This window comes from Bombina bombina, chromosome 3, assembly GCF_027579735.1.
Source record: "Bombina bombina isolate aBomBom1 chromosome 3, aBomBom1.pri, whole genome shotgun sequence".
In the NCBI taxonomy this organism is placed as follows: Eukaryota; Metazoa; Chordata; class Amphibia; order Anura; family Bombinatoridae; genus Bombina; species Bombina bombina.
Genome location: NC_069501.1, coordinates 198,716,575 through 198,743,588, shown reverse-complemented (window position 1 = coordinate 198,743,588; position 27,014 = coordinate 198,716,575). Strand labels below are relative to the sequence as shown.

The 27,014-nt window shown below is 40.6% G+C and overlaps 1 protein-coding gene across 2 annotated transcripts in view; it reads left to right on the top strand.

Moving 5' to 3' along the window:
- Positions 1-27,014, top strand: part of PIR (pirin) — a 211,451-nt gene extending 184,437 nt beyond the window's left edge. For both annotated transcript variants that reach the window (XM_053706078.1, XM_053706077.1), the window contains exon 10: positions 26,689-27,014. In XM_053706078.1, coding sequence (XP_053562053.1) covers positions 26,689-26,804 — 116 coding nt within the window. In that variant the 3' untranslated portion in view covers positions 26,805-27,014. The remainder of the gene's footprint in view (positions 1-26,688) is intronic.

Genomic DNA, 27,014 nt, shown 5'->3' with positions numbered 1-27,014 from the left:
TTCCTAGGATATTGTCCTTTCTACAAGAAGGTTTAGAAAAGGGTTTATCGGCTAGTTCATTAAAGGGACAGATCTCAGCTCTGTCCATCTTGTTGCACAGGCGTCTGTCAGAAAATCCAGACGTCCAGGCCTTTTGTCAGGCTTTAGCTAGAATCAAGCCTGTGTTTAAAACTGTTGCTCCGCCATGGAGTTTAAACCTTGTTCTTAACGTTCTACAAGGAGTTCCGTTTGAACCCCTTCATTCCATTGATATAAAGTTGTTATCTTGGAAAGTGTTATTTTTAATGGCTATTTCTTCGGCTCGGAGAGTCTCTGAGTTATCAGCTTTACATTGTGATTCTCCTTATTTGATTTTTCATTCAGATAAGGTAGTTCTGCGTACTAAACCTGGGTTCTTACCTAAGGTAGTCACTAACAGGAACATCAATCAAGAGATTGTTGTTCCTTCTTTATGCCCAAATCCTTCTTCAAAGAAGGAACGTCTTCTACACAATCTGGATGTAGTTCGTGCCCTCAAGTTCTACTTGCAGGCAACTAAGGATTTTCGACAAACGTCTTCCCTGTTTGTCGTGTACTCTGGTCAGAGGAGAGGTCATAAGGCTTCGGCTACCTCTCTCTCCTTCTGGCTTCGTAGCATAATTCGTTTAGCCTATGAGACTGCTGGACAGCAGCCTCCTGAAAGAATTACAGCCCATTCTACTAGAGCTGTGGCTTCCACTTGGGCCTTTAAGAATGAGGCCTCTGTTGAACAGATTTGCAAGGCTGCAACTTGGTCTTCGCTTCATACTTTTTCCAAATTTTACAAATTTGACACTTTTGCTTCTTCGGAGGCTATTTTTGGGAGAAAGGTTCTTCAGGCAGTGGTTCCTTCTGTATAATGAGCCTGCCTATCCCTCCCGTCATCCGTGTACTTTTGCTTTGGTATTGGTATCCCAGAAGTAATGATGACCCGTGGACTGATCACACATAACAGAAGAAAACATAATTTATGCTTACCTGATAAATTCCTTTCTTCTGTTGTGTGATCAGTCCACGGCCCGCCCTGTTTTTTAAGGCAGGTAAATATCTTTTAAATTATACTCCAGTCACCACTTCACCCTTGGTTTCTCCTTTCTCGTTGATTCTTGGTCGAATGACTGGGAGTGACGTAGAGGGGAGGAGCTATATGCAGCTCTGCTGGGTGAATCCTCTTGCATTTCCTGTTGGGGAGGAGTTATATCCCAGAAGTAATGATGACCCGTGGACTGATCACACAACAGAAGAAAGGAATTTATCAGGTAAGCATAAATTATGTTTTTCTATTTGCTTCTGTTATCAAATTTGCTTAATTCTTTGTTGAAGGAGAAGCAATGCAATACTGAGAGCTTGCTGAACAGGTCAGGTGAATCAATGACAAGAGGCATATATGCGCAGCCTCCAACCAGCAGCTAGCTCCCAGTAATGCAATGCAGTAATGAGCATACCTAAGTATGCTTTCAACAAAGAAAACCAAGAGAAAAATTAAATAAGATAATAGAAGTAAATTGGAAAGTTGCTTAAAATGGCATAACTCTTATGGACTGGAATGGGACCGTTGCATTGCAAAATATCTCCCTACAAATAGATGTTTTAAACAGTACTTTTGTTAGCAAAATTTGCATTGTTTTGTAATCGAAGAACCTACTCCTTGTATGGTCTCAAGTATTTTCATCTTATCTCTTTTGTTGTAGCCTCTTAGGGACATATATAAATTAGCTCCTGCACTAATCATGCAATCACTGTGTAGCATGTAGTGAGGTCAGAGGTCAGAAGTCTGTAGGATCTACTTCAGCAGTGGAAATACACAATTTTCAGGGGAGCTTCTGTGTATAAAGCGTTGGCATCAAACCCAAATACAGAACCAATGCATTTTTTGTGTTAGGTTATTATAAAGCTTCTAACATGGTTAAAAGGATTTGAAACCCAAAAATGTTCTTTTGTGATTCAGACAGACCAATTAACTTCTATTGTCAAATGTGCTCTGTTCCTATAGTATTCTTTGTTATATTTCATCCAAAGAAAATGCCTTATTTAAAGGGATAGTCTAGTCAAATATAAACTTTCATGATTCAGATAGAGCATGCAAATTTAAGCAACTTTCTAATTTACTCCTATTATCAATTTTTCTTCATTCTCTTGGTATTTTTGTTTTAAAAAGCAAGAATGTAAGCTTAGAAGCCGGCCCATTTTTGGTTCAGCACCTGGGTAGCGCTTGCTGATTGGATGGCTACATTTAGACACCAATGAGCAAGCGCTACCCAGGTGCTGAACCAAAAATGGGCCAGCTTCTAAGCTTACATTCCTGCTTTTTAAAATAAAGATACCAAGAGAATGAAGAAAAATTGATAATAGGAGTAAATTAGAAAGTTGCTTAAAATAGCCTGCTCTATCTGAATCATGAAAGTTTAATTTTGACTATACTATACCTTTAATATTAATTAAAGGGTCAGTAAAGTCATAATTTAAAATTGCATTCTCTTTCTGAGTCAGGAATGTTTAACAACTTTCCAATTTACTTATATTATAAATTTTGCTTAGTTCTCTTGGTGTATCCTTTGTTAAAGTACAATCCTAGGTGAGTTCAGAAGCGTGCACGTGTCCCGTAGCCATCTGGCAGCAGTTTTAGCAACAATGGGCGAGATTACATATACGGCGCAGGCACGTGTCCCGTAGCCATCTGGCAGCAGTTTTAGTAATAATGGGCGATATTACATATACGGCGCAGGCTTCAGCGCAAGTGCTGCAACCCGCGCCGCCCATAATTTCACCTCGCACATCGGGGTATTACATAAACCACGCCGGCAGCTCATAAAGTGCCATAAGTCTGATAAACTAGCGATGTCCAGAAATAAGCGTAAATTCACATTTCTGGAGTCACCAGTGACTTACGGCACTTTAGAAACTGCCGGCGCCTAAGAAAATAAAAAAATAAAAAATCTCCCGTAAATGTCTAACACGCCTCCCAAAAATAAGCCTGACACATAAAAACCCTTATATCTGCAATCCCCCCCCCTCTCACTACTAATAATAAATGTATTAACCCCTAAACCGACAACCCCCCACAACGCAATAAGCCTAATTAAACTATTAACCCCTATATCCGTCATTAAACCCACACCTCAAGTAATAACTAAATGATTAACCCCTAAATCCGCCAACTCTAACATCGCAAACGACCTATTAAAACTATTAACCCCTAATCCGCCAAAGCCCACAATGCAATAAACCTATTAAAGTATTAACCCCTAAACCGCCAAAGCCCACAATGCAATAAACCTAACCACTAACCTAACACCCCCTAAATGAACCCAAATTACCTAATTTACAAAATACTAAAGTTACTATTAAATTTAAAAAAAACTAATATTACTTTAAAAAATAAAAATAAACTAAGTATAAATTAAAGGTACAGTCTAATCAAAATTCCAGCGTAGACTGTCCCTTTAAGCTACAATTACAGAAAATAAAAATATCTAAGATTACATAAAATAAAAAAGAAAATTACCAAATTTTAAAAAATTATACCTAATCCCTATACAAATAAAAAAGCCCCCCAAAATAAAAACACCCCCTACTCTAATAAACTACCAGCAGCCCTTAAAAGGGCTTTTTGCAGGGCATTGCCCCAAGATAATCAGCTCTTTTACAACAAAATACACAAAGCCCCCCCTAACAGTAAAACCCCCAACCCACCAACCCCCCCCCCAAATAAAAGAACCTAACACTAAAAACCCTAAACTACCCATTGCCCTGAAAGAGCATTTGTTGGGCATTGCCCTTAAAAGGGCATTTAGCTATTTTACTGCCCACCCTATCTAAATAAAAAACAAAAAAACCTTTAAAAACCCTAAGTCTAACCCCCAGGTTGATACTCACCGTTCCTGAAGTATATAGCCTGCTCTATCTGAATCATGAAAGTTTAATTTTGACTATACTATACCTTTAATATTAATTAAAGGGAGAGTAAAGTCATAATTTAAAATTGCATTCTCTTTCTGAGTCATATATTATTGAATTATATTATTACTTATACTGAAATTCTATTGGCTATTCAAATCAGCCGATAGAATTTCAGTAGCTCTCATCCTATTGGCTGATTTGAACAGCCAATAGGATTTGAGTAGCTTTCATCCTATTGGCTGATTTGAATTTGAAGAATAAAATCAGCCAATAGGAATTAAAGGGACGCTATTTTTAATCGCATACCTTGAATTCTCTATCCAGTGTGCGGCGAAGATCGTACAGAGAGGATCCTCCACGCTCCATGGCTCCGCGGTCGCCGGTCTTCAGTTCCACGGTCGCCGGTCTTCAGCTCCGCTCTGCACAGGATGTTCCAGGAAGAAAAAAGAAGAGGTCGCCGCTTGGAAGAAGACTTCACCACGTGGAACAGGACCTTCTCCGCCGGACTTCAGGAACGGTGAGTATCAACCTGGGGGTTAGACTTAGGGTTTTTTAATGTTTTTTTTTTTATTTATTTTTTTTAGTTTTTTTTTATTTACATAGGGTGGGCAGTAAAAGAGCTAAATGCCCTTCTAAGGGCAATGGGTAGTTTAGGGTTTTTAGTGTTAGGTTCTTTTATTTGTGGGGGTTTGGTGGGTGGGGGGGTTTACTGTTAGGGGGGGCTTTGTGTATTTTGTTGTAAAAGAGCTGATTATTTTGGGGCAATGCCATGCAAAAAGCCCTTTTAACGGGTACTGGTAGTTTATTAGAGTAGGGGGTGTTTTTATTTGGGGGGGGGGGCTTTTTTATTTTCATAGGGATTAGGTATAATTTTTTAAAATTTGGTAATTTTCTTTTTTATTTTATGTAATTGTAGCTTAAAGGGACAATCTACACCAGAATTTCGATTAGACTGTCCCATTAATTTATACTTAGTTTATTTTTATATTTAAAGTAGTGTTAGGTTTTTTAATTTAATAGTAACTTTAGTATTTTGTAAATTAGATAATTTGGGTTCATTTAGGGGGTGTTAGGTTAGGGGTTAGGTTTATTGCGTTGTGGGCTTTGGCGGTTTAGGGGTTAATACTTTAATAGGTTTCTTGCATTGTGGTCTTTGGCGGTTTAGGGGTTAATAGTTTTAATAGGTAGTTTGCGATGTTGGGGTTGGCGGATTTAGGGGTTAATAATTTAGTTATTACTTGCGGTAATGGTTTGACGGTAGTGATGCCGCGAACATAAAATTTTCCGTTCACGAACGGCGAACGCGAATTTCCGCAAATGTTCGCGAACGGGCGAACCGCCATAGACTTCAATAGGCAGGCGAATTTTAAAACCCACAGGAACTCTTTCTGGCCACAATAGTGATGGAAAAGTTGTTTCAAGGGGACTAACACCTGGACTGTGGCATGCCGGAGGGGGATCCAGGCAAAACTCCCATGGAAAATTACATAGTTGATGCAGAGTCTGGTTTTAATCCATAAAGGGCATAAATCACCTAACATTCCTAAATTGTTTGGAATAACGTGCTTTAAAACATCAGGTATGAAGTTGTATCGATCTGGTAGTGTAAGGGTTACGCCCGCTTCACAGTGACAGACCAAACTCCCCGTTTAACGCACCGCAAACAACCGCAAACAGTCCATTTGCACAGCTGCAAACTCCCAATGCCGCCAAAAAATTCTATGCCGCCAACAAATTTCTTCCGTTGTCACAAACCACTTTGCCGATCTCCAGTTGGTGCGGAGTCAGCCACTAATCCACCTGTGCGTTCAGGGCGGACAGGAATGCTGGTCCGGTGTGACTCTCTGCTTTCAGGCAAGTCAACCCCAAGACGACGTGACACTGCCGTATCCGGGATGTGGAATAGTACCTGGGGAGCTGGGGGGTGCCGTTGATGTGGAGCAAGTCGCAGCAGCAGAAGAGGACTCAGCCAAGGAGGTTATGGAAGAGGATGGAGTAGGAGGAGTAGAGGAGGTGGCAGCAGGCCTGCCTGCAAGTCGTGGCGGTGTCACCAACTCCTCTGCAGAGCCACGGATTCCATGCTTAGCAGCCATCAGCAGGTTTACCCAATGCGCAGTGTAGGTGATATACCTGCCCTGACCATGCTTTGCAGACCAGGTATCAGTGGTCAGATGGACCCTTGCCCCAACACTGTGTGCCAGACATGCCATTACTTCCTTTTGCACAGTCGAGTACAGGTTGGGGATTGCCTTTTGTGCAAAGAAATTTCGGCCGGGTACCTTCCACTGCGGTGTCCCAATAGCTACAAATTTTTGGAATGCCTCAGACTCCACCAGCTTGTATGGTAAAAGCTGGCGGGCTAAGAGTTCAGACAAGCCAGCTGTCAGATGCCGGGCAAGGGGGGTGACTTTGTGACATTGGCTTCTTACACTCAAACATGTCCTTGACAGACACCTGACTGTGGGCAGATGAGCAGCAACTGCTCAAGGCGAGAGACGGAGTGGTGGATGGTTGAGAGGGGGCAAGGAGGACAGCAGTGGTTGACATGGCTGAAGATGTTGGACCAGGAGGAGGATGGCGGCTTTGAGTTTGTGTGCTGCTTGTACTCATGTGTTGATCCCATAGGCGTTTGTGATGTGCGATCATGTGCCTTCGCAAAGCAGTTGTACCTAGGTGGGTGTTGGACTTCCCATGACTCAGTTTCTTTTGGTACAGGTTGCAAATGGCATCGCTGTTGTCAGAGGCAGACACACCAAAAGAATGCCACACTGCTGACCTCTGCAATGACGGCATTCTGGTGGTGGCAACAGCATGCGTTGATTGGCGTGCTGTATGGCTGACCCCGGGTGCCGATGCATGCTGTCTGACTGTGCCACTAGCTCCTTGCGACGACCTCCCCCTGCTTCCAACTCGTCTCCTCCTCCTCTCTGTCTCCTCATCTGAACTTTCCCTGTTCTTCTTCTCTTCTAGCAGGCACCCACGTGACATCCACGGACGCATCGTCATCATCAACCGCTTCACTTGTATCTGACAACTCAGCAAAGGAAGCAGCAGCGGGTACAACATCATCATCTTCACACCGTACGTCCATGTGTGTAATGCTGCCTGACTGAGACATATCCCTGTTATCTACATCCTCTGGCAATAATGGTTGTGCATCACTCATTTCTTCCAACTGATGTGTAAATAACTCCTCTGACAGATCAAGTGAAGCGGCTGTGGTGCTAGTGTTGGTGGTGGCGGCAGGCGGGCAAGTGGTAACTTGAGAGGTGCCCGAAGCTAAGCTGGAGGAGAATGGTGCGTCAAGGTTCCAAGCGGAAGCTGTAGAAGATTGGGGGTCCTGTGTTAGCCAGTCAACTATGTCCTCAGAACTTTTCGAGTTCAGGGTACGTGGCCTCTGAACACTGGGCATTATTCTAGGGCCAAAGGGAATCACAGCACCATGACCACGACGGCCCCTGCGGGGTGGCCTGCCTCTCCCTGTCATTTTTTTTTCGATTAGTGGTACTATGCGTGCAAGCTACTGTGACAACAGATATGAGTGGCACTGTGCACTGGCAGAAGTTGGCAGAGTAGACGCTGTAGGCCTGACACACATGCTTGCAGACAACTAACTGCTATTCAATCTATTACAGTCAAAATTGTATTTTTTTTTAAATGTACACTACTGTTACACCAGATATGAGTTGCACTGGTGTGACACTGTGCCCTGGCAGGCCCTGAAACGCACACGTGTGAAGGAAACTGACTGCTATTATTTCACAGCCAAGTTTCTACTTTTTTTTTAATGTACACTACTGTTACACCAGATATGAGTTGCACTGGTGTGACACTGTGCCCTGGCAGGCCCTGAAACGCACACGTGTGAAGGAAACTGACTGCTATTATTTCACAGTCAAATTTCAATTTTTTTTTTTAATGTACACTACTGTTACACCAGATATGAGTTGCACTGGTGTGACACTGTGCCCTGGCAGGCCCTGAAATGCACACGTGTGAAGGAAACTGACTGCTATTATTTCACAGTCAAATTTCTAGTTGTTTTTTTAATGTACACTACTGTTACACCAGATATGAGTTGCACTGGGGTGACACTGTGCCCTGGCAGGCCCTGAAATGCACACGTGTGAAGGAAACTGACTGCTATTATTTCACTGTCAAATTTCAATTTTTTTTTTTAATGTACACTACTGTTACACCAGATATGAGTTGCACTGGTGTGACACTGTGCCCTGGCAGGCCCTGAAACGCACACGCGTGAAGGAAACTGACTGCTATTATTTCACAGTCAAATTTCTAGTTGTTTTTTTAATGTACACTACTGTTACACCAGATATGAGTTGCACTGGTGTGACACTGTGCCCTGGCAGGCCCTGAAACGCACACGTGTGAAGGAAACTGACTGCTATTATTTCACAGTCAAAAAAGTGTTGTTTTTTTTAACCCCTTAATGACCACAGCACTTTTCCATTTTCTGTCCGTTTGGGACCAAGGCTATTTTTACATTTCTGCGGTGTTTGTATTTAGCTGTAATTTTCCTCTTACTCATTTACTGTACCCACACATATTATATACCGTTTTTCTTGCCATTAAATGGACTTTCTAAAGATACCATTATTTTCATCATATCTTATAATTTACTATAAAAAAAAATTATAAAATATGAGGAAAAAGTGGAAAAAAACCACACTTTTTCTAACTTTGACCCCCAAAATCTGTTACATATCTACAACCACCAAAAAACACCCATGCTAAATAGTTTCTAAATTTTGTCCTGAGTTTAGAAATACCCAATGTTTACATCTTCTTTGCTCTTTTTTGCAAGTTATAGGGCCATAAATACAAATAGCACTTTGCTAATTCCAAACCACTTTTTTTCAAAATTAGCGCTAGTTACATTGGAACACTGATATCTGTCAGGAATCCCTGAATATCCATTGACATGTATATATATTTTTTTAGAAGACATCCCAAAGTATTGATTTAGGCCCATTTTGGTATATTTCATGCCACCATTTCACCACCAAATGCGATCAAATAAAAAAAATTGTTCACTTTTTCACAAGTTTTTTCACAAACTTTAGGTTTCTCACTGAAATTTTTTACAAGCAGCTTGTGCAATTATGACACAAATGGTTGTAAATGTTTCTCTGGGATCCCCTTTGTTCAGAAATAGCAGACTTATATGGCTTTGGCGTTGCTTTTTGGTAATTAGAAGGCCGCTAAATGCCGCTGCGCACCACAAGTGTATTATGCTCAGCAGTGCAGAGGTTAATTAGGGAGCTTGTAGGGAGCTTGTAGGGTTAATTTTAGCTTTAGTGTAGTGTAGTAGACAACCCCAAGTATTGATCTTGGCCCTTTTTGGTATATTTCATGCCACCATTTCACCGCCAAATGCAATCAAATTTAAAAAAATAGTCAACTTTTTCACAAACTTTAGGTTTCTCACTGAAATTATTTACAAACAGCTTGTGCAATTATGGCACAAATGGTTGCAAATGCTTCTCTGGGATCCCCTTTGTTCAGAAATAGCAGACATATATGGCTTTGGTGTTGCTTTTTGGTAATTAGAAGGCTGCTAAATGCCACTGCGCACAACACGTGAATTATGCCCAGCAGTGAAGGGGTTAATTAGGTAGCTTGTAGGGAGCTTGCAGGGTTAATTTTAGCTTTAGTGTAGAGATCAGCTTCCCACCTCACACATTAGACCCCTGATCCCTCCCAAAGAGCTCTCTTCCCTCCCCCACCCCACAATTGTCCCCGCCATCTTAAGTACTGGCAGAAAGTCTGCCAGTACTAAAAAAAAAAAGGTATCTTTTTTTTTTTATTATCTTTTTTTAGCATATTTACATATGCTGTTGTTTAGGATCCCCCCTTAGCCCCCAACCTCCCTGATCCCCCCCAAAACAGCTCTCTAACCCTCCCCCTCTGCCTTATTGGGGGCCATCTTGGGTACTGGCAGCTGTCTGCCAGTACCCAGTTTGCAAATAAAATGTTTATTTTTATTTATTTTTTTCCCTTTTTTCTGTAGTGTAGCTTCCCCCCCCCCTCAAGACCAATCTCCCACCCGCTCCCAGATCCCTTAGATTTATTTTTTATATATATATTTACCCCCCCCCCCCCTTCTCCCACTTTCAAAAACAATTTTTCTGTAGTGCAACGGTTCCCACCCGATCCCTCCCCGTGCACGCGCCCGCCCGCCTCCTCCCGTGCACTCTCTCTCACTTAGACCTCATCAATGGCCGCCCACCCGCCTCCCACTTCAGCTCCCACCCACCAATGAATGCTGCCATCGATGTCCGGTGCAGAGAGGGCCACAGAGTGGCTCTCTCTGCACCGGAGGGGTACAATTTGTTATTGCAGGATGCCTCGATATAGAGGCATCCTGCAATAACCGGAAAGCAGCTGGAAGTGATCAGGATCGCTTCCATCAGCTTTCCAGACCGAGGACGTGCAGGGTACGTCCTTGGTCATTAAGGGACTTTTTTTAGAGGACGTACCCTGCACGTCCTCGGTCGTTAAGGGATTAAATGTACACTACTGTTACACCAGATATTAGTTGCACTGGTGTGACACTGTGCCCTGGCAGGCCCTGAAACGCACACGTGTGAAGGAAATTGACTGCTATTATTTAACAGTCAAAAAAGTGTTTTTTTTTTTTTAAATGTACACTACTGTTACACCAGATATGAGTTGCACTGGTGTGACACTGTGCCCTGGCAGGCCCTGAAACGCACACGCGTGAAGGAAACTGACTGCTATTATTTCACAGTCAAATTTCTAGTTTTTTTTTTTTAATGTATACTACTGTTACACCAGATATGAGTTGCACTGGTGTGACACTGTGCCCTGGCAGGCCCTGAAACGCACACGTGTGAAGGAAACTGACTGCTATTATTTCACAGTCAAAAAAGTGTTTTTTTTTTTTAAATGTACACTACTGTTACACCAGATATGAGTGGTGGCACTGGGCAAGTGGGCACAGTATACACTGTGAGCCTGACACACACGCTGGCAGGCAGGCAACTGCAATTAGATTACACAGGAAAAAAAAAAAAAAGCAGACTGATGTTCTAGCCCTAAAAAGGGCTTTTTGGGGTGCTGTCCTTACAGCAGAGATCAGATGAGTCCTACAGGACTGTAGTGGACACTGAATACACTAGCCTAGCTATCGATTTCCCTATTAAATCAGCAGCAGCTACACTGTCCCTCCTTTCACTAAGAATGCAGCTTCCGAATTAATCTAAAATGGATGCTGTCCAGGAGGTGGGAGGGTCTGGGAGGGAGGGTCTGCTGCTGATTGGCTGGAATGTGTCTGCTGACTGTGAGGTACAGGGTCAAAGTTTACTCAATGATGACGAATAGGGGGCGGACCGAACATCGCATATGTTCGCCTGCCACGGCGAACGCGAACAAGCTATGTTCGCCGGGAACTATTTGCCGGCAAACTATTCGGGACATCACTATTTGATGGCGGATATAGGGGTTAATAGTTTAATTAGGCGTATTGCGTTATGGGGGAGTTGTCGGTTTAGGGGTTAATACTTTTATTAGTTGCGGTGTGGGTTTAATGGCGGATATAGGGGTTAATATACTTTATTAGTTATTGCGGTGGGGGATTGCGGTTGACAGGTAGATATTGCGCATGCGTTAGGTGTTAGTTTATTTTTGCAGGCAGTTTCGGGAGTTACGGTGCTCCCATACTCGGCGCAAGGCTTGCTACGGCTGCCTTTTATGGCGAGGTGAAAATGGAGTAAGATTTCTCCATTTTCGCCACGTAAGTCCTTGGCTGAATATTGGATTCCGATTTGCGACGCGGTGCCATGTTAGCTTATGGGAGTAAAAATTGCGGGCGACGGGTGAAATATACGTGCCACATTTATATGCAGCGCTGTATATAGGATACCAAACTGCATATGTAATTGAGCCCAATCTTTATAGCAATGATATACATAGTTGCAAACTCTGCTGCCATAGATTGTCTGTAGCATTCTGTGGCAGAAGAGAATGTAAATTTGTATAACATTGATATAAACATTGTTGCAAACAAGGCTGCCAGATGGCTAAAGACACGTGCATGCTCATGAGCTCACCTAGGATTACTTTTTAACAAAGGATACGAGAGAACTAAGCAAAACTGAAGTAAATTGGAAAGTTGTTTAAAATTCTATGCTCTATCCAATTCATTTAAGTTTAATTTTGACTTAAAGTGTCTAATAAAGGTATTTGCTAATATGGTTTTTATTTATTAAAGGAACAATAAAGTGAATGTTTTTTCATCCATCATAAATTATTCGCTGCATTGAATAATGCAAAATAAATAAAAGCATTTAGAACTGTCACTTTGTTAGAAAAATATGCATTGTTTGTTCCCACCCGGACTTATTTGTCTACAAAGTTCCGATGTAAACAAATAAGTAAAAATTTTAAATTTCACCTTCATGCGATCGCGTGATTTAAATAATAAGATTGGGTTAGGGTGGAGTGCCTTTAATGCTAGGCATGCCCTCTAGCCCGCGATCGCATTTAGCAAGCTGCTATGGCCTCAGGACAGCCAAACGGCTAGGATGTTCCATGCTAAAGCCCAGTGCAGTTAGGAAGGCATGAAGTGTCCTAATGCGGGAAGGGGTTAATCTTCCTTATTTTGCTGCAGCCAGTTAGAGACCAATATAAACAAGATCCTGCACTAATCAAGCAATCACTGTGCAGCTTCTTAGAGTGTCAGGGTTCTGCATTACGCAGAATGTACTCCAGCCCCTCTAGGGCATGGTTCTTCAAACCACGGGTCGGGACCCATTTATTGGGTCGCAATACCACGTTTACTGGGTCGCAACTTGTGAGCGTGTGTTGGTGGAGAGTGTGTGGGTGTGGTTTATGACTGTATGTGTGTGTGTTGTATGAGAGTGTGTATTGTATGAGTGTGTGTGCATTGCATAAGAGTATGTAGTGTGTGTGTGTTGTATGAGATTTTGTGTGTGGTGTGTGTGTTGTATGAGAGTGTGTGGTGTGTGTGGGTTGTATGAGAGTTTTTGTGGTGTGTGTGTGTGTCTGTGTGTGTTGTATTAGAGTGTGTGTGTGTGTGTGTGTGTTGCATGAGAGTGTGTATTGTATGAGTGTGTGTGTGTTGTATGAATGTGTGTGTGTTGCATGAGTGTGTGTGCATTGCATAAGAGTATGTAGTGTGTGTGTGTGTGTTGTATGAGATTTTGTGTGTGGTGTGTGTGTTGTATGAGAGTGTGTGGTGTGTGTGGGTTGTATGAGAGTTTGTGGTGTGTGTGTGTGTCTGTGTGTGTTGTATTAGAGTGTGTGTGTGTTGCATGAGAGTGTATGAGAGTGTGTATTGTATTAGTGTGTGTGCATTGCATAAGAGTGTGTGTTGTATGAGATTGTGTGTGGTGTGTGTGTGTTGTATGAGAGTGTGTGGTGTGTGTGGGTTGTATGAGAGCTTGTGTGGTGTGTGTGTGTGTCTGTGTGTGTTGTATGAGAGTGTGTATTGTATGAGTGTGTGTGCATTGCATAAGAGTATGTAGTGTGTATGTTGTATGAGATTTTGTGTGTGGTTTGTATGGAAGTGTGTGTCTGAGTGTTGTATGAGAGACTGTGTGGTGTGGGTGTGTTGTAAAAGGTAATAACACACACACTTTTATACAATACACACACTCTCATATAACACACACACCACACACACTCTCATACAACACTTTTAACCCCTTAACGACCGAGGAAGTGCAGGGTACGTCCTCAAAAAAAATGCAGTTAACGCCTGAGGACGTACCCTGCACGTCCTCGGTGTGGAAAGCAGCTGGAAGCGATCCTGCTCGCTTCCAGCTGCTTTCCGGTTATTGCAGTGATGCCTCGATATGGAGGCATCCTGCAATAACCTTTTTAAGCCATCCGGTGCAGAGAGAGCCACTCTGTGGCCCTCTCTGCACCGGAGATCGGTGGCTTACTGCATTGGTGGGTGGGAGCCGGACCGGGAGGCGGGTGGCGGCCATTGATGGCCCTCGTGATGTGGAGGGGGGCGGGATCGTGGGCGGGGATGCCAGGGGGCACGCACTGACGCGCGCGCCTGCACGTGGGGGTGGGCGCGTGCACGGGGAGAGAGCGGGTGGGAACCGCTACATACAGAAAAAAAAGTGTAGAAAAATGGAAAAAAAATAGTAAAAATAAACAAATCGGATAAAAAAAAAAAAAAAAAAATCAGTTAGGTGGTGGGGTTGGTCTGTGGGGAGGGGGAAGCTACACTACAGAAAAACTGGGCAAAAAATAAAAAAAAACATATTTTTTTGCAAACTGGGTACTGGCAGACAGCTGCCAGTACCCAAGATGGCCCCCAATAAGGCAGAGTGGAGGGTTAGAGAGCACTTTTGGGGGGGATCAGGGAGGTTGGGGGCTAAGGGGGGGATCCTACACAGTAGCATATGTAAATATGCTAAAAAAATTTTTTATTTTTAAATACCCTTTTATTTTAGTACTAGCAGACTTTCTGCCAGTACTTAAGATGGCGGGGACAATTGTGGGGTGGGGGAGGGAAGGGAGCTCTTTGGGAGGGATCAGGGGGTGGGATGTGTCAGGTGGGAGGCTGATCTCTACACTAAAGCTAAAATTAACCCTGCAAGCTCCCTACAAACTCCCTAATTAACCCCTTTATTGCTAGCCATATTACACGTGTGAGGCGCAGCAGCATTTAGCGGCCTTCTAATTACCAGAAAGCAACGCCAAAGCCATATATTTACAACCATTTGTGCCATAATTGCACAAGCTGTTTGTAAATTATTTCAGTGAGAAACCTAAAATTGTGAAAAATTTAACGTTTTTTTTTAATTTGATCGCATTTGGCGGTGAAATGGTGGCATGAAATATACCAAAATGGGCCTAGATCAATACTTGGGGTCGTCTACTACACTACACTAAAGCTAAAATTAACCCTACAAGCTCCCTAATTAACCCCTTAACTGCTGGGCATAATACACGTGTGGTGCGAAGTGGCATTTAGCAGCCTTCTAATTACCAAAAAGCAACGCCAAAGCCATATATGTCTGCTATTTCTGAACAAAGGGGATCCCAGAGAAGAATTTACAACCATTTATGCCATAATTGCACAAGCTATTTGTAAATAATTTCAGTGAGAAACTGAAAATTTGTGAAAAAATTTGTGAAAAAGTGAACGATTTTTTGTATTTGATCGCATTTGGCGGTGAAATGGTGGTATGAAATATACCAAAATTGGCCTAGATCAATTCTTTGGGATGTCTACTAAAAAAAATATATACATGTCAAGGGATATTCAGGGATTCCTGAAAGATATCAGTGTTTTAATGTAACTAGCGCTAATTTTGAAATAAAATGGTTTGGAAATAGCGAAGTGCTACTTGTATTTATGGCCCTATAACTTGAAAAAAAAACAAAGAACATGTAAACATTGGGTATTTCTAAACTCAGGACAAAATTTAGAAACTATTTAGCATGGGTGTTTTTTGGTGGTTGTAGATATGTAACAGATTTTGGGGGTCAAAGTTAGAAAAAGTGTGTTTTTTTCCATTTTTTCCTCATATTTTATAATTTTTTTATAGTAAATTATAAGATATGATGAAAATAATGGTATCCTTAGAAAGTCCATTTAATGGCGAGAAAAACGGTATATAATATGTGTGGGTACAGTAAATGAGCAAGAGGAAAATTACAGCTAAACACAAACACCGCAAAAATTTAAAAATAGCCTTGGTCCCAAATAGACAGAAAATGGAAAAGTGCTGTGGTCATTAAGGGGTTAAGTTTGACTACAATCAGAAATAAAGTATGCACACATTTTAGTCATTTTGCCAAAAATTGCAGCTGTCTTGTTACTTTAAAAATTAGGGTCTGGGTCTTGGAAAAAAAAGAAGTTTGAAGAACCCTGCTCTAGGGGAAGGGGGAACACTATAATTTTCACAATTAAATGCAGGTCAATTAAAAAAAATAGTGCCTTGGATTTATTTTTATAAATTCTTTTTTATTGAGAAAAGCATAATATACAGAATGAGTGCTTATATACATCAAGTGAGTACTGTCTATATAATCCAGGGAGAAAAGTACAGAATATAGTTTCAATGAAACAGTATTGTATTGACCTGTATTATTGTAGTATCATCAAATAAACTCCAGAGTCTAGTATTAGAAATATGTAGCTTAGCAGCTCCCATTCCTGACAAGGCTTAAGGGTGGCCCAATTAAATTATGTAGTAAACACAGTAAAACATTGCTGGATCCTCAGTAAAGATGTGAGTAAAGTGTTAGATTGATTTTCTCATATTTTTAGCTATTTAAAACAAACATAAACAACAACAACAACAAAAACTACACTACACCTAACATAAAACATATAATAGTAGTTGATTTTTCGTCTTTTTCAGTATAGAGATTTAACAGATTAAACCAACCAACCTCAAGAAAGTGAGAATTGTTTGTAATGAAAGAAACTGAGCCAACCTCAGTTTGTGTCAGTGGCGGCTGGTGAATTATGAAGATGGAGGTGCACTTGGCCCCTCCCCTGACCACACCCCTTGAAATAAAGCCACGCCCCTCAGATTGCTCTCTCATATATATATATATATATATATATATATATATATATATATATATACACACACACACATATATATATATATATATATATATATATATAGGCCCCACAAGGGTAGCTTGTCCCTTTAAAGCAAGAAAAAAAAATGTGAAGTGATATATGGTGTTCTATAACTATTGAAGTAGGCATACCAGGGTAAGTGGCGTTGACACACTTTTTCCTTGGCATATACTGTGATATCACTTGTACTTACAGAGTATGCCCCAACACACAGACAGACACACTTTCCCTCACCCCCACACACACAGACAGACACACTCTCCCTCACCCACACACACACAGACACACTCTCCCTCACCCACACACACACACAGAGACAGACACACTCTCCCTCACCCTCACCCCCACACACACAGACACACTCTCCCTCACCCACACACAGAGACAGACACACTCTCCCTCACCCACACACACACACAGAGACAGACACACTCTCCCTCACCCACACACACACACAGAGACAGACACACTCTCCCTCACCCACACACACACACAGAGACAGACACACTCTCCCTCACCCACACACACACAGACACACTCTCCTTCACCCACACACACACAGAGAGACAGACACACTCTCCCTCACCCACACACACACACACACACACACACACAGAGACAGACACACTCTCCCTCACACAGAGACAGACACACTCTCCCTCACCCACACACACACACACACACAGAGACAGACACACTCTCCCTCACACACACACACAGAGACAGACACACTGTCCCTCACCCACACACACACAGAGACAGACACACTCTCCCTCACCCACACACACACTCCACACTGCTGTCTGCTGTCAGAGTGCTGCACACAACATGTCTGTAAAACTCAGTGATAGGTTTATGTTTTTACAGCCACAAGAAATATATGCAAGGGTTAAACTGCACAGAGAAAAGCAACGTGTCACAAAAAACGGTCTTAGCTTTTCTGTTGAATCTTTACTAAGTTTAATGGCTGCTGCTGAGACAAAGCGTTGCTGACAGCACTAGAAGCACACACACAACAGCACAGTATACATAAAGATATGTAGAAGGTGTGCAGGTAATGAGTGTATATGGCCATAAAATGTATGAGACACAAGTGCAGTTTAACCCTTGCATATCTTTTTTTTGTGGCTGTAAAAACATGACCCTAACACTAACACAGTTTTACAAGCACATCTTTTATTAAGCAGTCAACAAAATTGCTGCAGTTCATGAAAACAAGATTGCATACTAATAAACAGACACTTATATTGTTTGCCTTATTTTTCAGAAATTGTGGATTTTGCACATACATTTTTTTAGTCTCCCAGCGTGCGGCGTAGAAGTCAGTCAGACTCAGCAATGCATATACTCGCCCAGTGCCCCCTCTGCTTTATTTAGTGGAGCGCAGCCATTACGTTGGTGTCTGTAAGTTACAGAGTTAACAAGGTGTTGAAACGTATATGTCTTGGGCTGCAGTCTCATTTTATTATTAAACTAATAATAAAATGAGGCTGCAGCCCAAGACAAATACGTTTCAGCACCTTGTTAACTCAGTCTGTTACACTCGCTTGCTGGTCCGGTGTACTGCTAGCCCATGGTCCGGTGTACTGCTAGCCCACAGCAGGGCAAAAAGTAGAGGAAAATATAAATTGTGCAGATTCAGTACTGTAATTGCATTACAGACAGTACTGAATCTGATTACTTATCAGCGGACTCAATATTTTTTATAAGTTCTCTATTCGCCAGAGCAGAACTTATAAAATATTAAGCCCGCTGATAAGTAATCAGATTCAGTAATATCTGTAATGCAGTACTGTGCCAGGCAGACCCCAAACATGCCCCAAACTTACAATTTGGATGTTCCAGTTTCACCTCAGTTTCCACAGCAGACTCCACGTGACATGAGTGGATCCAGGCTAAACAACATCAATGGCGCTTGGGAATAATTAAGAAGTGCGCGGCCACACACATTAGAGGGAACATTGGGCCAGACTCCACTCGCTTGCTACTCAATTTCACTTGAGCGCGCTCAGTGCTGCATCCTGACCTGGCCCGGCCCGGCCCCAACCCCAATCAACGAGACTTTTAGACAGTCTAAAATCTTATTATTTTTTTGCTATTAAAAAATAAAAAGTCATATTCAGTTCCCTAATCCACCTCATACACTTAATCATTAAGACAATTAATTATAAAGCTTACTTGATAAACTAGTAGTTTGCCTTCTGCATACGCTATCACCTCATTACTTGTATGACACAGATATCATTGTAGACTGTATTTGCCTGTTAACAGCCAGCAAAAAAAAAGTGCTCCATCTGCTGGCCGCCCATAAAAAAAACACTAGTCGCACACTAAATATTGTGCGATTAAGAGAGGTATAGGCTCAGTTATGGGCTGTGCTGTAGTCACATAGGAAAATTATGCAAATTTATATGGCAGGCTATACTGCTCTACCGCACGTGCGGTAGAGAAGTGAAATAGAGGTATATAAAAGAGGTTGGGTTTTTTTAATAAAAATTGACAACTTGACAGTTTAGACTAGAAAATTTTTGGCTGAATAAATATAATATTTCCAATAGGAGAAATTATATTTATTCATCCAAAAAAATATTTTCTTTCTTTTTTTCCCTTTTTCTTTTGGGTGTTCACGTGCGGGAGTGCTGAAATGGAGGAGCCTCCACTGGTTTGTGTACATTAGATATGTATATGTATACCTATTCATCTGACATAGATATTAAATATTCCTACTAAACTAATCAAACTAATCTAAATAGTTGCACTTGAGCAAATACTTCTATTTGTTATGTAAGTGGTAAAATCCTGAGGAGAGCTGTGTATTCACATTAACCCCATGACCATACTCCAGTCGATGATCTAGATGTGTTTATATAGAATACAGAATGATTTAACGTTGTCTGGATGAGGCCGTAAGGCCTTGGATCCCATTAAAGATTCTCTGGACAGCTTATGTGAGATAAATATAACAGTGTGGTAATTATACAAACAGTAAATATCACGCCTGTCTCCTGATACACGATAAAAGATAAGTACTAGGTTCAGATTTGTGAATAAACTGATAGCTGGCTAGGTATAGCCTAAATCGAAAAATAAAACCAGGGGTCCTATTAGAGAGTTACCCTAAGTCACATGGTGTTCAAATTCATTAGCTGTTCTTTGATAAGATTGGGGACACATAAAAGAAATATACAGGGAGTGCAGAATTATTAGGCAAGTTGTATTTTTGAGGATTAATTTTATTATTGAACAACAACCATGTTCTCAATGAACCCAAAAAACTCATTAATATAAAAGCTGAATATTTTTGGAAGTAGTTTTTAGTTTGTTTTTAGTTTTAGCTATTTTAGGGGGATATCTGTGTGTGCAGGTGACTATTACTGTGCATAATTATTAGGCAACTTAACAAAAAACAAATATATACCCATTTCAATTATTTATTTTTACCAGTGAAACCAATATAACATCTCAACATTCACAAATATACATTTCTGACATTCAAAAACAAAACAAAAACAAATCAGTGACCAATATAGCCACCTTTCTTTGCAAGGACACTCAAAAGCCTGCCATCCATGGATTCTGTCAGTGTTTTGATCTGTTCACCATCAACATTGCGTGCAGCAGCAACCACAGCCTCCCAGACACTGTTCAGAGAGGTGTACTGTTTTCCCTCCTTGTAAATCTCACATTTGATGATGGACCACAGGTTCTCAATGGGGTTCAGATCAGGTGAACAAGGAGGCCATGTCATTAGATTTTCTTCTTTTATACCCTTTCTTGCCAGCCACGCTGTGGAGTACTTGGACGCATGTGATGGAGCATTGTCCTGCATGAAAATCATGTTTTTCTTGAAGGATGCAGACTTCTTCCTGTACCACTGCTTGAAGAAGGTGTCTTCCAGAAACTGGCAGTAGGACTGGGAGTTGAGCTTGACTCCATCCTCAACCCGAAAAGGCCCCACAAGCTCATCTTTGATGATACCAGCCCAAACCAGTACTCCACCTCCACCTTGCTGGCGTCTGAGTCGGACTGGAGCTCTCTGCCCTTTACCAATCCAGCCACGGGCCCATCCATCTGGCCCATCAAGACTCACTCTCATTTCATCAGTCCATAAAACCTTAGAAAAATCAGTCTTGAGATATTTCTTGGCCCAGTCTTGACGTTTCAGCTTGTGTGTCTTGTTCAGTGGTGGTCGTCTTTCAGCCTTTCTTACCTTGGCCATGTCTCTGAGTATTGCACACCTTGTGCTTTTGGGCACTCCAGTGATGTTGCAGCTCTGAAATATGGCCAAACTGGTGGCAAGTGGCATCTTGGCAGCTGCACGCTTGACTTTTCTCAGTTCATGGGCAGTTATTTTGCGCCTTGGTTTTTCCACACGCTTCTTGCGACCCTGTTGACTATTTTGAATGAAACGCTTGATTGTTCAATGATCACGCTTCAGAAGCTTTGCAATTTTAAGAGTGCTGCATCCCTCTGCAAGATATCTCACTATTTTTGACTTTTCTGAGCCTGTCAAGTCCTTCTTTTGACCCATTTTGCCAAAGGAAAGGAAGTTGCCTAATAATTATGCACACCTGATATAGGGTGTTGATGTCATTAGACCACACCCCTTCTCATTACAGAGATGCACATCACCTAATATGCTTAATTGGTAGTAGGCTTTCGAGCCTATACAGCTTGGAGTAAGACAACATGTATAAAGAGGATGATGTGGTCAAAATACTCATTTGCCTAATAATTCTGCACTCCCTGTACAGTTTGCAGCATAATACAATTACTTGCATGAGGTATCAGGCTTGTCTCCTAGTGCATAAGATAATGTGGATTTCAGAGGTAGAGGAATAATATTTGTACATCATATCTGAATAGGTATGGTGTCCAGTGCCAAAAAATAATAATAAAAATAATAACTAAGTAAAGAGCAATAAACACTGACTACAAACATAACTAACAACTAGCTAAACGATAGTCAGATATAGGAATCTTGCACTCTGCAAGATTTGAAAATCTGAAACAAAAGAGGTCCATGACTTATTCGATTCCCACTTTGCTCAACAAAGGGTCCCAGGTCTGTAACCCAGGGTCCCAAATGACACGCGCATATTGTCTCTGGCTGACGCAAGTACTGTCTCTCAGGGGTAGACCCTGCATCTGAGATGTGTGTGCTAGGAATCACAGAAGCTGAGGATCCCGCCATTCATACCATTTTTGAGAGTAGCGATTCACAACGGCCATCTCAAAGTCCCTCTGTAGATCTATTGCCGGTTTGTTAGAGAAAGTAATTTTGGCATCCGGGGTAGCATAATCAGAATCAAGCGCATATGGTGGCTTGATGTTTCCAGGAGTTCCTGTCTCGCTCTGTAGGTTGTATAGAAGCGGTGAAGTATCGCTGTGTTCCTGTGTCCCAGAGCAGACACACTGCAGTGTCTAAGATAAATATGCGGCCACCCACGCGGCGGGGGAGTTTATATTTTGCAGCTGATTTGACTTCCTCACCTCTGACTGCAGGCATTGAAGTTGCTGGAGGAGGCAGTCAAACGTTGGCATCAAGATTCTTGTCAACTCGGACACAATTGAGGTCATTCTTAGCTTTATTAAAAAGAGTTTTATACTGGCAAGTATCAAAACTTTCTCATACGTGGTTCTTAGGAGTTAGAAAGTTCTGTAGTGAGGTCCGTTCTACTATTAAAATTCAAGGAGTAGTTGTTCTCTTTCCATTACAGGGGGAATCCCTGTTTAATCCGTAAATGTGCCTTCCGGGGTAGAAGTGGTAACTTGTCTTCTATCTGCTGTGATTGCTGGACAATTGTGTCAAGGGAGATGTAGATGGCTTAGGATGGTAGCTGCAAAATAATTATTCAAGGAGATTTTCCACTGCGCCATAAAAACTTGCAGCCATCTTAGGGAGCCGCCCACCGGAAGTCCGGATTTTTAAATTATTCCTGCTTAAACATTGGAAGAGGGATGAGATTTTGAGCTTACTGTCCTTTTAATGATTTCCAAAAACTACTTGAAAACTCTGGTGAGCAGGTTTATATTTGCTTCCAAAATTGTGTGCTTGTTGTAAATTGGTTTTACTCTAAGCAATTGTTGCCTAATATTTAGTTGGTTTTAAGGAATATGACACCCAAAATATTTCTTTCATGGTTAAGATAGAGGGGTAGATTTATCATAGTGCAAGCGGACATGATACGATGTAGCATATCATGTCCGCTGCACATAGCTAAATGCCGACAGCATACACTGTCTGCATTTATCATTGCACCAGCAGTTCTTGTGAACTGCTGGTGCAATGCCGCCCCTGCAGATTCGCGCCCAATCGGCCACTAGCAGGGGGTGTCAATCATCCCGATTGTATTCGATCGGGTTGATTTCTGTCTGCGGTCTCTTTAGACTGCTGCTTCATAACTTCTGTTTCCGGCGAGGCTGAAGGCTCGCGTGGAAACAGGGGCATCAAGCTCCACACTGAGCTTGATAAATCGGCCCCAGAGCATGCAATTTTAAACAACTTTGTAATATCAAATTTTCTTCATTCTCTTGGTATCTTTTTTTCAAAAGTAGGGAAGTAAGCTCAGGAGTTTGCACATGTCTGGAGCACTATATAGCAACAGTTTTGCAAGAATGTTAACCATTCGCAAGCGCACTAGACGGCAGCACTATTTCCTGGCAGGTAGTGCTCCAGATGCCTACCCAGGGTATCTCTTCAACAAAGAAAACCATGCGAACAAAGCAAATTTGATAATAGAAGTAATTTGGAAAGATTTTAAAAGTTGCGTATTCTGTCTGAATTACAAATTTGTTTGAGGGGGAGGTTTCATAGCCATTTCATCCCTTTAAGCAGCATTTTGAAGGAAACCTACATTTTACAATTTGCTTTTGACCTCTCTAGGTAGTATGGAGCTATCACAACTGTTATAAAAAAATAAATTTATACAAGGTAGTTTACAACAAATGCAATAAAAATAAATAATGTATGCTGCAAACTTGTTTTTAACTGCCTATGACTAAACTAGGGGTGTGCATTTGTCTATTTTGGTAGCAAACGAATGCCAAATATGCCGGCCGTCAACAGCATTTGGCTATTTTCAGAGACGGATTTCTGAAAGTACAACATACTACAACCTGGATTTGCACAGCTCTTAGTGTGTTGCACTTTTACAAGAAGAAATCTGACTCCGAAAATAGCTGATATAAAGCATTCGTTTGATACCGAAATACACATCCCTAGATTAAACATTTTAACTAAGTGTTTCATGACAAAATTAGACTTTCATAGTTAAGATCGAGCATACAATTAAATTAAATTATATATTGTTATCAAATATACTTTGTTTTCTTGGTATTCTATGTTGAAAAGCATACATAGGTAGGCTCAGGAACAGTAGTGCAATAATAACGTCATGCTTTAACTCATTACAGTATTTTCTTTTTTCATTTGTACATCCCTTCATCCCATCTAGAATTCTTCATATCCTTCAAGAAATATATTCTTTACTGCTTTAGATGTGCAAACACCTGCAGAATTTGCTAACAAAATGAGTTACTGATTTTTTTTTTATACACACAAAATAAACAGTAAATAGTATTTTTAGACGCATGTGCATTTGTGAAATTTGTCAGTATTAGTTTCCTTTAAATGTTTAAAATACTTTTGCACTGGAGAGCCACACTAACCCAATGAGAAGGTCCTTTAGTGCAGGCTCTATGAGCCGTCCGCTCTAAGCCTCTTATTAGCATGGCCGCGGCGCTGTGAGGAAGAGGGTCGTGATAGCGCGGCTCTCCAACACGCTAAATGTAAGTATAAAGATACAGGAGAACTTTTTTTACCTGTAGATTTGGAACATTTATATTGGTTTAACGAAAACAAATTTAAACTAAACAAATTCTAAATATTCTTAGAACATTTACAACTAACTGAATAGAGCAGCCAACTGATATTTGGGTAAACTCATTTCCTGGAATATTCTTTATATCAAATCAGTGCCATAAAGCAGCCTATTTCTGAATTCATAGATGCAGCATTCATAGACGTAGCTATGGATTTGGTCCATGTGATGGAAAAATGGACAATTACTGATTAATTAAATTACTCGCTCCATTGTTTACTAATGTTACTTCATATTTCATTCCAGCAAACATTTGTCTCCATTTTTTTCTGCTCTCTGAATTAAAATCCTACAAATATCTTTTACTGTTCCTTTATGTGAAGACACTTAAGTCTGTACAAGGCAATTAAAAGGTCATAGTGCTGGCATTTGCTAAAGCATTTCCCATGAGATGTGATTATTGGCTTATTATTTGTTATCTAGGGCACAAGGTTAACAGCAGTCTGTGCAGCTGTCTGACGCTGTTATGCTTAAGGACACAACAAAATCCTGATCTAAAGTTTATACTTTATTTAAATATAATAAAGGGAAGGTGAATCCTTTACAAAATTATGTTTATGATTTAATACATTTCTGCATTTTATATATCCTGAACACAAATAATTCATACCATAATTTACGTAAAAATACTTTTTTTTTGGTTGCAAATAGTTTCATTTTAACCACGTCATTAGGATGTTCCATTCAGTCCTAACAGCACTACGCCATTATAACGGCACTGAACGTCTTACCTTATACGTTATCCTGCAGCCTCTCCCTTTGACGAACATAGGAATTGGACGTGGGGGGGGGGGGGGGGGGCGTGCCGAGCAGCCTAGGCAGTCCCCCATGATCCCATCCTGGCCTTGAAATCATGCAATCGCATCAACAATAGTGTGATTTCATTTTTATGAAACATTATATCACCAGCAGGAAGGGGTTTTAACCTTAATGGTGTAGTTTCATTTTAATGTTGTTACCGTATGGCAGGTGGTTGCCTAATTGATTTGAATTTAGGAGCCAGCAAGTCTATTAATGAGCCAGTGAGATAGTGTTTAAGGAGCCAGGCATATATGCAGAATTATCAAAAGAAATTAGGAACTTAAGGTAAAACTTTGCTTTTTTATAGACATTTACATATATATTTGTATTTGTCTGTATTAACATTATTATTTTTATTATTATGATATTTTTTCTACAGACACTTGTGGTAATAGGTATCTGGGATGTATTAAAGGGACGTTAAACACTAAATACATTTCATGCACTTCCCTCTAATCATGGCTGCTGCCATTATAGAACCTAGGTTACAGTGCAGGTATCTGAAGGAGATTTACTGCACATGTGCAAACAGGTCAGCACTGGAATGTAGTAAAAGACAGATTTCAACATGGCGGCACCATGACTAGATAGAGGTGGAGAATAACATCAATACTATACTGATAAAATGTATTTAGTGCTTAATGTCCCTTTAAACCCTGTATTATGGTTTATATTTAATTGTCTAAAAGTGAAGAAGACAATCACATAGTTATTCTGAATAGTGTTTATCTTATTGTTTAATACTTAACAGTATTTCAACATACTAATTATCTATTTCTATGGAATAAATATAGGTACCAAATTGTATTTATAAACAATCATGTTATTATGTTATTAGGTGTGACAGTTTAAAGGGACAGTCTACTCCAGAATGTTTAAAAAAAAAGATAGATAATCCCTTTATTACCCATTTCCAGTTTTGCATAACCAACACTGTTATATTAATATACTTTTAACCTGTGATTACCTTGTATCTAAGCCTCTGCAGACTTCCCCCCTTTTTTCAAATCTTTTGAAAGACTTGCATTTTAGCCAATCAGTACTGACTCATAAATAACTCTACGGGAGTGAGTACAATGTTTTTTATTTATATATATATATATATATATATATCACACATGAATTAGCATTCAGCTGGTTTTGCTCATTATAGCCATCACCTGTGCTATTTTCAGTATAGGCAGTGGTTTCTACGGGTAAAGGTAGCTATTTCAAATAACAAAATAAAAGTAGAGGATTTGTTTGCAAACAATTAAATTTCAGCAAGTAAAATGGACCATTGGGAACACAGTAAATGAGAGAACATTTTAGCGTACAATGCCCTTTTAACTATGTGGTGACTAACATGGGGCTGGCTGTGGCAAATGTTGGGAATAAAAACACAGTCTCTTTATTTATGGTTGATTTTAAGTTGTACCGACTGCAATTTAAAATTTCAGTAATTAGCTTCTCTTTATTTTTCAGGACCTTTTGTGATGAACACAAAAGAGGAAATTAACCAAACTATTGCAGATTACAATTTTGGAAGAAATGGATTTGAAGGAGCTCACACTTGGAAGTCCAAGATTGGGAACAAATAATTATAAACTGCACAAAAGTCATTAAACTTCCTCTGGTGTTTTTACTGCTTTTTTTAGTTTGCACTGTGTCTAAAACTCCAGAATTCAAAAGATAAAGAGCTAATAGTTACAAATATAAGGGCAATATAATGCTTTAATTTAGCAGTGACGCTGATGCATGCCTTGTTAGAAAGCTAATGTATAAATGGAATAAACTAAATAATACAATAA